The sequence below is a fragment of the Microcaecilia unicolor genome, unplaced genomic scaffold, assembly GCF_901765095.1.
Source record: "Microcaecilia unicolor unplaced genomic scaffold, aMicUni1.1, whole genome shotgun sequence".
Classification (NCBI taxonomy): Eukaryota; Metazoa; Chordata; class Amphibia; order Gymnophiona; family Siphonopidae; genus Microcaecilia; species Microcaecilia unicolor.
The window spans coordinates 116,312-131,221 of NW_021963031.1; the positions used below are offsets into that span (position 1 = coordinate 116,312).

At 49.8% G+C, this 14,910-nt stretch overlaps 1 protein-coding gene across 1 annotated transcript in view; it reads right to left on the reverse strand.

Moving 5' to 3' along the window:
* The window catches only part of LOC115458796 (NADH dehydrogenase [ubiquinone] 1 subunit C1, mitochondrial-like), a 63,271-nt gene extending 51,410 nt beyond the window's left edge, over window positions 1-11,861 (reverse strand). The window contains exon 1 of the mRNA XM_030188608.1: window positions 11,778-11,861. Within this exon, the coding sequence (XP_030044468.1) occupies window positions 11,778-11,826 (49 nt within the window). The 5' untranslated portion in view covers window positions 11,827-11,861. The remainder of the gene's footprint in view (window positions 1-11,777) is intronic.
* Between the last annotated feature and the right edge of the window lie 3,049 nt (window positions 11,862-14,910).

Genomic DNA, 14,910 nt, shown 5'->3' on the forward strand with positions numbered 1-14,910 from the left:
AATTAGTTTTGATGTGGAGAAGGCCTTCGATCATGTCATATGGTCTTTCCTTTTTGCAGTCATGCGGAAGGTGGGTATAGAGGGCTTTTTTGGAGATGCGGTGAAGGTTTTATACTCGAATCCCCAGGCATTTCTCTGGGTTAATGGGGAGCGATCCGAATCGTTCTCCATACACCACAGCAGGGGCGTATCTGGACTCCGGCGGTAGGGGGGGCCAGAGCCAGAGGGAGGGGGCACATTTTAGCGCCCCCCCCCGCCGCCGAGCCCCCACCGCCACCAATGACTTAGTCTCTCCACCCCCCTCCCGCCGCCAACCCTCCCCCGCTGCCGTTCTTACTTTTGCTGGCGGGGGACCCCAACCCCCGCCAGCCGAGGTCTGCTTCCACCTGCCGCTGCCTTCAAACCTTCTTCTTCAGCCGGCGGGGGACCCCAAACCCCCGCCAGCCGCCCCGCGCTGTTTAAAATTCATCTTCGGCCTCCGTGGCCGTGCTGCTGGGATAGGCGGCGCTGTTGAAATCCACTTCGGAGTCTGACGTCGCAGCACGTACAACGTACAACGACGTCAGACTCCGAAGTGGATTTCAACAGCGCCGCCTATCCCAGCAGCACGGCCACGGAGGCCGAAGATGAATTTTAAACAGCGCGGGGCGGCTGGCGGGGGTTTGGGGTCCCCCGCCGGCTGAAGAAGAAGTTTTGAAGGCAGCGGCAGGTGGAAGCAGACCTCGGCTGGCGGGGGTTGGGGTCCCCCGCCAGCAAAAGTAAGAACGGGCACGGGGGAGGGTTGATGGCGGTAGGGGGGGCCAGGGCAAAATCTGCGGGGGCCCAGGCCCCTGAGGCCCCACGCAGATACGCCCCTGCACCACAGCACGGCAGGGGTGCCCATTGAGGCATATTTTCAAAGCACTTAGCTTTCCAAAATTCCATATAAACCTATGGAACTTTGGAAGGCTAAGTGCTTTGAAAATATGCCTCAAAGTCTCCCTTGCTGTTCGTGTTAACGTTAGACCCCCTTCTCAGAAACATAGGTTCTCACCCAGAGATTTCGGGAGTCTCTATTGGACATTCTACTTTTACGCTATCAGCCTTTGCGGATGATTTATTGGTGCATCTAACCAATCCTCGGAGATCCTTGACAGCGCTTCTGGAGTTATTTCAGGAGTATGGGGACTTTGCCGGATTTAAGTTAAACTTTTCCAAGACTTTGGCTTCAGTGGGGCAATTGAGGCAGGACTGGGGGGGGGGGGGCAGTTTCCTTTCCAATGTGCCAAGAATCATTTTCATATTTAGGAATACAGCTTTCTATGAAAACCGCCTCATTGCATCAGTCTAATATTTCTCGTTTGATGGAGGGTACCATTGCACATTTGTACAAATGGAGCTCTTTACCTCTCAATCTCCTTAGTAGAATTCATTTGTTTCATATGATCGAATTTCCGAGGTGGTTATATATTTTGCAGATGCTTCCCCTTCGTATTCTTAATAAAGACCTGCAATCGTTGTATAAACATTTGTATATTCATTTTTTTTTGGGGGGGGGGGGGGTCTGGTAAAATTTCTGTTGGGCTCTTGGAGAGAGGGAGGGATGGGTATTTATTTATTTTTTATTTTGTTACATTTGTACCCCGCGCTTTCCCACTCATGGCAGGCTCAATGCGGCTTACATGGGGCAATGGAGGGTTAAGTGACTTGCCCAGAGTCACAAGGAGCTGCCTGTGCCTGAAGTGGGAATCAAACTCAGTTCCTCAGTTCCCCAGGACCAAAGTCCACCACCCTAACCACTAGGCCACTCCTCCACTGTTGCTACTATTTGAGTCGGCCCATGCAGATCACCAATGTGGCCGTGCAGGCTTCTGCTTCTGTGAGTCTGACGTCCTGCACGTATGTGCAGGACGTCAGACTCACAGAAACAGAAGCCTGCGCAGCCTTCTACATTGAATGTGGCTAGTGGAATAGCAACATTCCATGTAGAATCTCCAATGGTAGCAACATTCCACGTAGAATCTCCAATAGTAGCCACATTCCATGTAGAATCTCCAATAGTATCTATTTTATTTTTGTTACATTTGTACCCTGCGCTTTCCCACTCATGGCAGGCTCAATGTGGCTTACATGGGGCAATGGAGGGTTAAGTGACTTGCCCAGAGTCACAAGGAGCTGCCTGTGTCTGAAGTGGGAATCGAACTCAGTTCCTTAGTTCCCCAGGACCAAAGTCCACCACCCTAACCACTAGGCCACTCCTCCATTCCCAATTTACATAGATATAACCAGGCCTGCTCGTTACATCATTTGTGTGACTGGTTTTTAGATAGACAAGATTTCACTCCTAGGCAGCTGGAATTGGATTATTTTAGTCCTTGTCACCCTTATTGTTTTTGCTGCAAGCTCCGATATAGGTTATTCCAGCCCGTTTCAGGGCTAGTATATTATTGAGGCCATTGTGGGAGCTCTGGAAGATCTGGCCAGATACTGGGGTGTGGATTTGGACATTTCGGATCTGTTGCCTCTCCAGCGCAATTTGTTTACCTCAGGATCGGAGAATCCAGTTTTTCAGAGAAGAGCAGCTATGGGAATAACGAGACTGGAATATGTCTTAACAGCTAGATGATCTTTATTAAATCTTGGCGACCTGGGTGGGGGGGGGGGGGTCGCTTTGATCGTAATAATATTTTCGCATACAATCAGTTGGCACAATATGTCTCTACGTTGTGGGGCGAGGCCCTGGGAGCACGACATGGCTGTTGCCTGAGGCATTTTTTAAGTTTAGTATTGGGGGAACGGTCTCGGGTTTATATGGGGCACTTATGAAACTGATACCTCGAAAGGATAAGGCCAGAATTGCGGCCCATTGGACACAAGATCTTAGGCTCCCCTCTTTAATTATACATTTTGATAAGCTGACGTCTCGTATTTCTACACTGACTATAAATGGGGATCTTCGCGAATGTCAATACCGCATTCTTCATAGAGTTTATCTGACTAAAGTGCAAATCTTTTACAAGGGCGATGTAGAGGAGCCTCTTTGCTCTAGTTGTGGGAGAGAGGTGGGCTCTTTCTTTCATTCTCTCTGGGAGTGCCCTAAGATTCAGACATTCTGGTTGTCTCGGTTTCAGTTTTTGAGGGTTATATAAAACACCCCAGTTCCGTTTTCCCCACTTGGGGCAATATTGTATCAGTATGAGTTTTTCGCTTTAAGTCATAGGGGGCCACAACAATTAGCACGTAAGGCCTGCATGATAGGCAAATGGGTTATTATGTGTACATGGAAGGGAGATTGCACCTGACCACTGGCATCGGCGTAATAAATTTTACGAGCTTCTGCTTTTGGAGTGCTGGGTGGTGGGGTTTTCCCCCCGCTGGTGCAGGCAGTTTCTTGACACGTAGGAGCCATATATACAGGTGCTATCTCCGAGAGCTTGTAGTTTTGTTTTAAAATCTTTTTCTCTCAGAGTTTTTTTTTTTTTTTTTTATATATAGTGGGATGGGGGGGGGGGGTCTGGGGGCATTGTTCTTTCTGAAGTTTGTTCGAGGATGACAGTTTTTTTTTTAATTTGCATGAAGTCTTTATTGAACAACACAACATTGCTTCCTGTACAGAAAGGGGAAAGCTCTGATGCAGTGCTTATACAGTCACACATAATAACCCCCCACTCTGAGGATGACAGTTTTTGTTGTCGTTAATGTGTGTTCCTTGGTGTATCCTTAAGCAATCTGATTTATACTAAAATAGAGTGGTGGTGGTGGGGGGGATAAATTGCTAAAAGTTTGATGACAGACTGTATCACTTTGTCTTTGCTGAGTACATTTTCATATTTGAATGTCTTTGTCTATACATAATGTTGGAAGTGTTCTTTTGAATGGTCATCAATAAAAATTTTGAACTCTAAAAGCAAAACATGTTGGTTGATAAGCTTCATACAGAACAAGAAAAGTAAACCATCCAACATGGCACAATAAAAACTTTTACTTTTACTCCAAGAACCCTTGCCCTCCCTCCCTATAAGCCCACTTGTTTCCACCCACCAAAATAACACAACAGATGTACAGATCAGTAGGACAAAGCATTTCATAACAAGTCACAAACACAGTTTATACCAAATTGTTTAACCACACTTTGGTTTTGCCTTCGAGTTTAATAAGCAATACCTTGTGCATGTAAGGTCTAGATAAACAAATGTAAACAAGGTAAAATTATGTATCATACCTGATAATTTTCTTTCCATTAATCATAGCTGATCAATCCATAGACTGGTGGGTTGTGTCCATCTACCAGCAGGTGGAGATAGAGAGCAAACTTTGCCTCCCTATATGTGGTCATGTGCTGCCGGAAACTCCTCAGTATGTCGATATCAAAGCTCCATCCGCAGGACTCAGCACTTAGAGAATTACACCCACAAAGGGACACTCTGCCCAGCTCACCACCGCCGAAACGGGGGAGGGGAATTAACCCAGCTCATCCCCACACAAGTGGGGGAGGGGAATCCGTCCAGCTCATCCCCGCGGAGCGGGGGAGGGACACCACCCCGCCGATGCGGGGGGATCTGGCTTATCCTGCAACCGCAACCGCGGGAGGAGCTGACTGACCCTACAGCCGCACGAAGCGGGAGGGAGTGCCGGCAGAATTTAAGTCTCAATCCAGCCCCGTAAAACGGAGGGGAGAGGAATGCAGCAGCTCACTGTAACACAAATTCGTCTCAACTCTTGAAGAATCCAAGTGAAAAAACTTGAACACGAAGTCCTCCTGAAGTAACTGAAGACTAAACTTGAACCTAAAATTCAACCAGAATATAAACAGTACAGATATCTGGGAGGGGCTATGGATTGATCAGCTATGATTAATGGAAAGAAAATTATCAGGTATGATACATAATTTTACCTTCCATATCATCATGCTGATCAATCCATAGACTGGTGGGATGTACCGAAGCAGTACTCACCCAGGGCGGGACATTGAAATCCCTGACCGCAACACTGAAGCTCCAAACCGGGCCTCCGCCCGAGCAGCCACAGTCAAGCGGTAATGTCTGGAGAAGGTATGGGCCGACGCCCAAGTTGCCGCCTTGCAAATCTCTTCCAAGGAGACGGACCCGGCCTCTGCCATCGAGGCCGCCTGAGCTCTAGTGGAGTGGGCCTTCAACTGAATAGGCGGCACCTTCCCCGCGGCCACATAAGCCGCTGCAATGGCTTCCTTGACCCATCTTGCCACTGTAGGCTTAGCAGCCTGCAGACCCTTACGAGGACCTGCAAACAGGACAAACAGATGATCCGACTTCCGGAAATCATTGGTCACTTCCAAGTATCTGATGATGACCCGTCTCACATCCAGATATTTGAGAGCAGAATACTCTTCTGGGTAGTCCTCCCTACGAAAGGAAGGGAGACAGAGCTGCTGACTCACATGGAAGCGAGAAACAATCTTGGGTAGGAAGGAAGGCACTGTGCGAATAGTCACTCCTGCCTCAGTGAACTGCAGAAAAAACTCTCGACAAGAGAGTGCCTGGAGCTCGGAAACTCTTCTGGCTGAAGTGATAGCCACCAAAAAGACTGCTTTCAACGTCAGGTCTTTCAGAGATGCCCTCGACAAGGGTTCAAAAGGCGGCTTTGTAAGGCTCTTAGCACCAGGTTGAGATTCCACACAGGCACCACTGAGTGCAGAGGAGGGCGCAGGTGATTAACTCCCTTGAGGAAACGCACCACATCCGGCTGCAAAGCCAGGGAAGCACCCTTCAGGCGGCCCCTGAAGCAAGCCAGGGCCGCTACCTGGACTTTCAGGGAACTGAGCGACAGGCCTTTCTCCAGACCTTCTTGCAGGAACGCCAGCACTGAAGAAATTGGAGCAGTAAATGGAGAAAGTGACCCTGCTTCACACCACGCTGCAAAGGTGCGCCAAACCCTGGCGTAAGCAGTAGAAAGAGCGCTTCCTCGCTCTCAGCAGAGTGGCGGTGACCTTGTCTGAGAAGCCCTTCTTCCTCAGACTCTGCCGCTCAATAGCCAGGCCGTAAGACCAAAGGGGGAGGGATCCTCCATCACCACGGGACCCTGATGTAACAGGCCCTGCTCCACTGGCAGTCGCAGAGGTTCGTCCACTGAGAGCCTGATCAAGTCCACATACCAGGGACGTCTGGGCCAATCCGGACCCACCAGGATTATCCGGCCCGGATGCTTTGCCACCCGGTCTAGCACCCTGCCCAACATGGGCCAGGGCGGGAACACATAGAGAAGCTCTTGTGTCGGCCACTGTTGGAGAAGAGCATCTACTCCCAGGGATCGAGGGTCCCGTCCTCTGCTGAAAAAGCGCGGCACTTGGCAATTGGCCGATGACGCCATCAGATCTAGGCTCGGCTGGCCCCAGCGCTTCGTGATGTCCAAGAACGCCTGAACAGATAGCTGCCACTCTCCGGGCTCCAAGGTATGGCGACTGAGAAAGTCCGCCTTGACATTCATGACTCCGGCAATGTGGGCCGCTGACAGCTGTTCCAGGTTCGCTTCCGCCCACTGGCATAGATTCATGGCCTCCTTGGCTAGAGGGGCGCTCTTGGTACCTCCCTGGCAGTTGACATAGGCCACAGCCGTGGCATTGTCCGACAGGACCCGTACAGGCTTCAACGCCAGTACCGGGATGAACTCCAAAAGCGCCAACCGAATGGCTCTGAGTTCCAGGAGGTTGATAGACCACTTTACCTCTGCAGGAGACCAGAGCCCCTGCACTGTCCTTCCCAAGCAGTGGGCTCCCCAGCCTGACAAAGAGGCGTCCGTCGTGACGACAATCCACTCCGGGGTCACCAGAGGCATTCCTGCAGACAACTTGTCTGTCTGCGTCCACCAGCTCAGCGCCTTGCGCACTGCTGGGTCCAAGGGAAGGCGCACAGCATAATCCTCCGACATCGGAGTCCAGCGCTGCAGCAGAGAGTGTAGTAGTGGTCTCATATGAGCCCTGGCCCAGGGCACTACTTCCATCGTGGCCGTCATAGAGCCCAACAGCTGCACATAGTCCCAAGCCCGAAGAGGAGAGGCTACTAGGAACTGGTCCATCTGAGCCTGAAGCTTGACAATCCGATTGTCTGGCAGGAACACTCTGCCCACTTGGGTGTCGAATCGAACTCCCAGATACTCCAGGGACTGAGTTGGGCGCAGCTGGCTTTCCTCCCAGTTGATGATCCACCCCAGGGAGCTCAAAAGAGCAACCACCCGGTTCACAGCTTTGCCGCACTCTGCATAAGAGGGGGCTCGGATCAACCAGTCGTCCAGATAAGGATGGACTTGTACTCCTTCCTTCCTCAGGAAGGCCGCGATGACCACCATTACTTTGGAGAAGGTCCGCGGAGCAGTAGCCAACCCGAACGGGAGGGCTCTGAACTGGAAGTGTCGGCCCAGTACTGCAAAACGCAGAAAGCGTTGATGAGGAGGCCAGATGGGAATATGCAAGTACGCTTCCTTGATGACCAAGGATGCCAGGAACTCTCCTGCCTGCACTGCCGCTATAACAGAGCGGAGGGTCTCCATGCGAAAGAGCCTGATTGACCCCTTGAGGTCGAGGATAGGCCGTACAGAACCTCCTTTCTTTGGTACCACAAAGTAAATGGAGTAACGTCCCTTGCCAAGCTGATTTTCTGGCACCGGAACGACCGCACCCAGGCGGATCAGATTGTCCAAGGTCTGCTGCACTGCCACAGCTTTGACCGGAGACTTGCAGGGAGAGAGTACAAACCCGTCTCTTAAGGGTCGGCAGAACTCTAGCTTGTAGCCGTCTCTGATGACTTCCAGCACTCAAGCGTCTGAAGTTATTGTGATCCACTCGCCCAGAAACGAGGACAGCCGTCCTCCAATCTGCACTGGGGCGTGGACCAAGGCCCCGTCATTGGGTACGAGACCCTAGGGGAGGACCGGAGGGAGCACCTCCGGGACGCCGGTCTCTGCGAAAGGAATGCTGCTTGGGGGAGAATTTCCTCTTGAAGGAAGAGGGGGCAGAGGAGCCCGACCTGCCCGGGCGGTACCGACGGGCTTCCTGAAACCGTCCTCTGGAGGTACCGGGGCGAGCACTAGCCCGAGCCCTGACCTCTGGTAACCTCTTGCCCTTAGACGTGCCGAGATCAGTCACGATTTTGTCCAGCTCGACCCCAAAGAGCAGCTTGCCTTTAAAAGGCAATCTAGCCAGGCGGGATTTAGAGGCGTGGTCAGCAGACCTATGCTTCAGCCAAAGCCACCGCCGCGCAGAGATTGTCTGAGCCATGCCTTTAGCTGAGGCCCTCAAGACATCATACAGCAAGTCTGCCAAATAGGCTAAGCCCGATTCCAGGGCCGGCCAATCAGCCCTCAAGGAATGATCCGAGGGGGAAGCCCGCTGCACCATAGTCAGGCACGCCCTGGCCACATAGGAGCCGCAAACTGAGGCCTGCAAACTTAAAGCAGCCGCCTCAAAGGACGACCTTAAGGCCGCCTCCAATCTTCCGTCTTGGGCGTCCTATAGGGCCGTGCCACCTTCCACCGGCAACGCCGTTTTCTTAGTCACCGCAGTGATTAAAGAAACCACGGTAGGCCACAGATAGGCCTCACGTTCACTTTCAGGCAAAGGATAGAGGCGGGACATAGCCCTAACCACTTTAAGGCTCGCTTCCGGGACATCCCACTGAGCCGAAATTAAGGTGTGCATGGCATCATGCACGTGGAAGGTTCTATGCGGGCGCTTCGTCCCCAGCATAATGGCAAAGCCAACAGGGGCTGAGGGAGAGACGTCCTCCGGAGAGGAAATCTTCAAAATGCCCATGGCCTGCATTAACAGGTTGGGCAAATCCTCTGAGCTAAAGAGCCGCGCTGCAGAGGGGTCATCCGCTCCATCCTTGCGGGGATCCGTCTCCTCCAAGGAATCCGCAAAGGACCGTTGGGAGAACTCAGATACGCTGCCCTCATCTACATCGGAGGAGACAAAGTCCTCCAAGGCCTGGGAATTAACCTGAGGGCGTTTACCTCCGGGGGCCTCAACCTCTTTACCAGACGAGGGAGCAGGGGCAGCGTTTTGCATAAGGAAGGCCTGATGCAGCAGCAAAACAAACTCGGGGGAGAAACCCCGCATACTGTGCACTTCCGCAGCCTGGGCTACAGCCCTAGACGCACCCTCAACCGGCGCTCGCAAGAGCGGGGGAGAGTCATGCTGCGCATCCAAGATGGCGTCCGGCGCGACACTCCGCGAAGGAGCCGCGCGGGAAGAACGGCGCTTAACTTTAGCCGCTTTTGTGCCGTCGCCCAAATTAAGGGCGTTCATGGCATCAATGTCTCCCACCTCAAGGGCGGCCCAAGAAGAAGCCGTCCGAGCCGCGTGGCTGGCCAATATGGCGGAGGCGAGCCGCGGGGGATGGGCGTTTATGGCGGGAAAAAACCACCACACCGGAGGAAGGACCGGAACACTCATCGGTCACGAAACTGTCACCCAACAAGGGCGAATCAGACTTTAAGACCCCCGCATCCCCTCTGGAAGCGCACACGCGATCCGGGGAGCGACTCTTTGCGCCCTCGCCCTCCGACGCCACTGCCCGCTATAAAAGGTAAAAATTACCTGCTGTCCGCTCCGAGCTGTAACGACCTGGTGTCCCAGTGAGAAGCTGCAATAAACGTTTAAATAAACGTCGAAATAAACGCCTTTAAGGACGTTCCAAATTTTTTTTTTTTTTTTTTTTAAACGGAGCCAGCGGGAGGGGGGAGAAAAGGAGGGACCTGGCGCCACCAGGTTTGCACTTGCTCAAGAAGAGCCCTCAACCCCAGGCACTCAACAAAACCTAAAAATTAGGCTTGGAGGCCTAGCCAGAGCTGCTGCTGTGTGTGACCACCACCTGCTGAGATAGAGAACATACTGAGGAGTTTCCGGCAGCACATGACCACATATAGGGAGGCAAAGTTTGCTCTCTATCTCCACCTGCTGGTAGATGGACACAACCCACCAGTCTATGGATTGATCAGCATGATGATATGGAATCTATGTTTAAGGCGTATGCTCTAAATTTGTAATACTTGATAGCAATAATTAAACAGGGATGGAATATTCACCCAGAAGGCAGCCAACAGATTTATTTTCCATTGAAAATAATCAACTTTGTATAAACTTGGAGACTAATACTGTGCTACTTGCTATTTTGTATTTTGGCGGCGTATTGTTTGCCCGCATAATAAAATCACAATTGCAAATATTTATCTGACACAGCTTTAATTAACAAAAGCCACCATAACAGGCAGACACGGTCGTATAATTAACATTATAATTTTATTTGCATTTGGGTAATGACTGAGAAAAATGCTATTAAAAATTATATTACAAAGCATGAACTTGGTTAACTTCTGCTGTATATCTGTAGGGGCAAAACTTGCACTGCCACTGGACTTGCAAAACTTGATTTGCACTGTTTACTCTATTTGGACTTTTGTGGACTTTTGCACTAGCAGGATTTTCTATTTGGACTTTGCATTCACACTTGCACCTTTGCTTTGTACCAAAATCTCAGCTTTTATATAATGAGCCTAGACTAAAACCTAAAACTGAGCAGTTTGGACTTTTACTAGTAATATCTATTTGTTAACCAGCAGCTAGATAACGTGTTGTAGTAGTCAGCAATTTAGGTTTGTAAGGAAGGCAGCTGGCTCTGCCAGTGCAGTCTCGTGATCCATGCATAGAGGCTGTATTGTGTGAATGTGCTGGAACACTGCAATAAGTTACATTTCTTGCAAAGTAACAATTTCTATGAAAGCTATGAAACTGACGTATCTTTTCTCTGTAAGAACTACAGAACTACTAATGTATTGCGCATGTGCATGTACTGTGCATGTGTATGTGTGATGTATGGTATGTTTTATGCGCATGACCACTAATCTGTATAAGAACGAGTGTCAGGTGACGCTCGGGGCGCAGTATCCTGAGTCTGAACTTAGTACTGTGACCGCTAGCTAATAAAAGTTGCCTTGCTTTGGAAGTCAGCGTCTCGGCCTCCTGATTTACTTGCTAATTAGTCCTGTTTCATATCAACCAGTAGTAAATAACAGTAATAAACAATATTAAGTGCATTTTTATACTATCTACTGCATTCTTCAAAACAGAAGAAGCAAGTTCCCACAAACCATCTAGGCACAGGTAACAAAAAAAAACTTTCAAATGCTCCCTAATACATGCTAAATGTGAGATATGACTGTCCTAGCGCTATAGAAATTATAAGTAGTAGTAGTCATAAATAAACAAATAGATAGAAACTCTGAATGTTAAGCACCTGATTCTCATAACACATATCTGTTTTAGTGGCCCATTTTACCAGGAGAAAAAAAAATCTCTGCACAAATATAACACGTGCTAGGGTGTCCCTGTAACCAGCCCCTCCAACTGACCACTGATTTAAGATTTATACCAAATTACTACTCTACCTATGAAAAGTTATCCCGTTCCTCTGTGTATAACCGTATGCTGCACAAGCTGGCATGTTTGAAAATGCAGCCGCTCATAGGTTTGCTTGCTTTGTTTTGAGTATATGGGAATGACAGCACCGTGGGGAAGGGAAAACTCACGCCAACCTAATTGGTTTCAGCGTTTTGACGTCATTTCAGCTCCTGCCTATTAAAACCTCCTTGGGAAATACAGCAGTGGATAAGGAATAAGGAAGCTGTGAATGAAGGTCACCCACCACTGAGCTTAACAGTAGAGAGCAGAGGCTCCCTCACCCCCCCCCCCCCCCCAAGAGGGCACTATCAGCACAGCGAGAGAAGAATAAATCTAACCCCTCCCCCCCCCGACTCCTTCTTCCCCTCACCATTACGCAGAGCAACCGGAGCCCGAAACAGCATCCCCGACAGCCACATCTTCGTTCTTCTCCCTCTCCACTTCCGCCGCGGCCGGAACCGGAAGTGAGTCTGAGAAACGAATAAACCAAGACAGTGGCCGCAGTCTGTGGAAAGAATGAACAGCGCCCCCCCCCCCCCGTTTTTTTTTAATCTCTTGCCCCCTAGTAGTGCTTAGAAATGTTAAATAGTAGTAGTAACTAGCCTCGATCGCTACCCAGCTACTTCAATTTAATGCTAGAATTGAGTTTTTGGAGGATTGTATGAATGCCCACGACTCCCTTCACCAGGAAATGGATCGGAAGCTCAGAAAAATTGCTTTTTTTGCTTTTTTTTTTTTACAGGGGGGAGTTGGAAAACATGTCGAATCAGCTGAGGATGCAATACAGACAGGGAGGGCAATACAGTATACAATCAGACAAACCAAAAGAAAAAAGCAACACTGGGCCTTCAGAACTAGGACAACAGGAGTACTTTATTAATTGGTGACCCGACACGGGCCGTGTTTCGGCGCCAACAAAGGCGCCTGCCTCAGGGGTCGATGTACTGATGCAATAACGTGCAGATGACAAAGCACGAATGCCTTTAGGCACTGAGAGATTGTCTACAGTGTTCGCTATGGCGAAAAAAACGCTAATAGCGCTGGCTCCAACAAAGAACCTTCTCCTGTGTCGTAGTTGATTATATGTTGTTACGCCGGAAAGCGCTGAAAAGCGCTGTCTCCGATAGAAAGTTTTTTTCGTTGTATGGCAAAAAAAAGGAGCAAATACAACGAAAAAGCTTTCTATCGGAGACAGCGCTTTTCAGCGCTTTCCGGCATAACAACATATAATCGACTACGACACAGCAGAAGGTTCTTTGTTGGAGCCAGCGCTATTAGCGTTTTTTTCGCCATAGCGAACACTGTAGACAATCTCTCAGTGCCTAAAGGCATTCGTGCTTTGTCATCTGCACGTTATTGCATCAGTACATCGACCCCTGAGGCAGGCGCCTTTGTTGGTGCCGAAACATGGCCCGTGTCGGGTCACCAATTAATAAAGTACTCCTGTTGTCCTAGTTCTGAAGGCCCAGTGTTGCTTTTTTCTTTTGGTGAATCAGCTGAGGAGAAATCATCTCGGGCTAATTGGTTTGCCAGAACAGAGGAAAAGGATATAGTCCAGTTTCTAACAACATTTTTGCCTCACAACGGTGGAAATAGAACGGGCTTACGCTTACCGAGTTAACTTCAGGCCTGCCCCAGTAGAGAGGATACTTAAGAGACTTTGTAAACGTTGTCTCTTGAATATTGCCTTTCTGCCTTGGTTGCTGGCTGCCTCTGCTGTATTACTCTCCCAGACATTTACCTAAAGTGTATTGCTTTTTTTTTTTTTTTTTTAGCACACGTTCTTTGTAATTTATTAAAGCGTATTTAACGTTGAACATATTAGCCATCAAGCAGCATAATTCAAGTGTGAATTTTCAACTACAACATAACAGAAAATGTTGGGAACGACCCCCTTAAACATTTCCAGCCCCGGTGCATGGCGGACTAGTTGCTTGTTGCAATCCTTCCTCTTGTTCTGGCAAGAGGTAAAAAAATGGATACAGCGGGATCCTCGGGATCTTCCCGGATTCCATCAAAAAACTTTTAAATCCGGAAGATCCCGAGGATCCCGCAGATCTGGCTTTTACACCGTCCCACTACTAGGGTTACGCAGCGCTGTACAATTTAACACAGAAGGACAGTCCCTGCTCAAAGAGCTTACAATCTAAAGGACAAATGTACAGTCAGTCAAGTAGGGGCAGTCTAGATTTCCTGAAAGGTGTAAAGGTTAGGTGCCGAAAGCAACATTGAAGAGGTGGGCTTTGAGCAAGGATTTGAAGATGGGTAGGGAGGGGGCTTGGCGTAGGGGCTCAGGAAGTTTATTCCAAGCATAGGGTGAGGCGAGGCAGAATGGGCGGAGCCTGGAGTTGGCGGTGGTGGAGAAGGGTACTGAGAGGAGGGATTTGTCCTGTGAGCGGAGGTTTCGGGCGGGAACGTAAGGGGAGATGAGGGTAGAGAGGTAATGAGGGGCTGCAGACTGAGTGCAGGTAAGAAGGAGAAGCTTGAACTGTATGCGGTATCTGATCGGAAGCCAGTGAAGTGACCTGAGGAGAGGGGTGATATGAGTATATCGGTTCAGGCGGAATATAAGACGTGCAGCAGAGTTCTGAACGGATTGAAGGGGGGATAGATGGTTAAGTGGGAGGCCGGTGAGGAGTAGGTTGCAGTAGTCAAGGCGATAGGTGAAGAGAGCGTGGATGAGAGTTCGAGTGGTGTGCTCAGAGAGGAAAGGGCAAATTTTGCTGATGTTAAAGAGGAAGAAGCGACAGGTCTTGGCTGTCTGCTGGATATGGGCAGAGAAGGAGAGGGAGGAGTCGAAGATGACTCCGAGGTTGCGGGAGGATGAGGGTGTTATCAACTGAGATCGAGAGCGGAGGAAGAGGAGAAGTGGGTTTTGGTGGAAAGACGATAAGCTCGGTCTTGGCCATGTTCAGTTTCAGGTGGCGGTTGGACATCCAGGCGACAATGTCCGATAAGCAGGCCGATACTTTGGCCTGGGTTTCCGCAGTGATGTCTGGTGTGGAGAGATAAAGCTGGGTGTCGTCAGCATAAAGATGATAGTGGAAACCATGAGATGAGATCAGGAAGCCCAGGGAGGAGGTGTAGATTGAAAAAAGAAGGGGTCCAAGGACAGATCCCTGAGGAACTCCAACAGAGAGCGGGATAGGGGTGGAGGACGAACCATGAGAGTGTACTCTGAAGGTATGATGGGAGAGATAAGAGGAGAACCAGGAGAGGACAGAGCCCTGGAACCCAAGTGAGGACAGTGTGGCAAGAAGTAAATCATGATTGACAGTATCAAAAGTGGCGGATAGATCGAGGAGGATGAGGATGGAGTAGTGGCCTCTGGATTTGGCAAGGAACAGGTCATTAGAGACTTTAGAGAGTGCTGTTTCTGTCGAGTGTAGAGGGCGATAACCGGATTGAAGCGGATCGAGGATGGCCTGAGAGGAGAGAAAATCAAGGCAGCGGCTGTGAACGGCACGGTCAAGTATTTTGGAGAGGAAGGGTAGGAGGGAGAT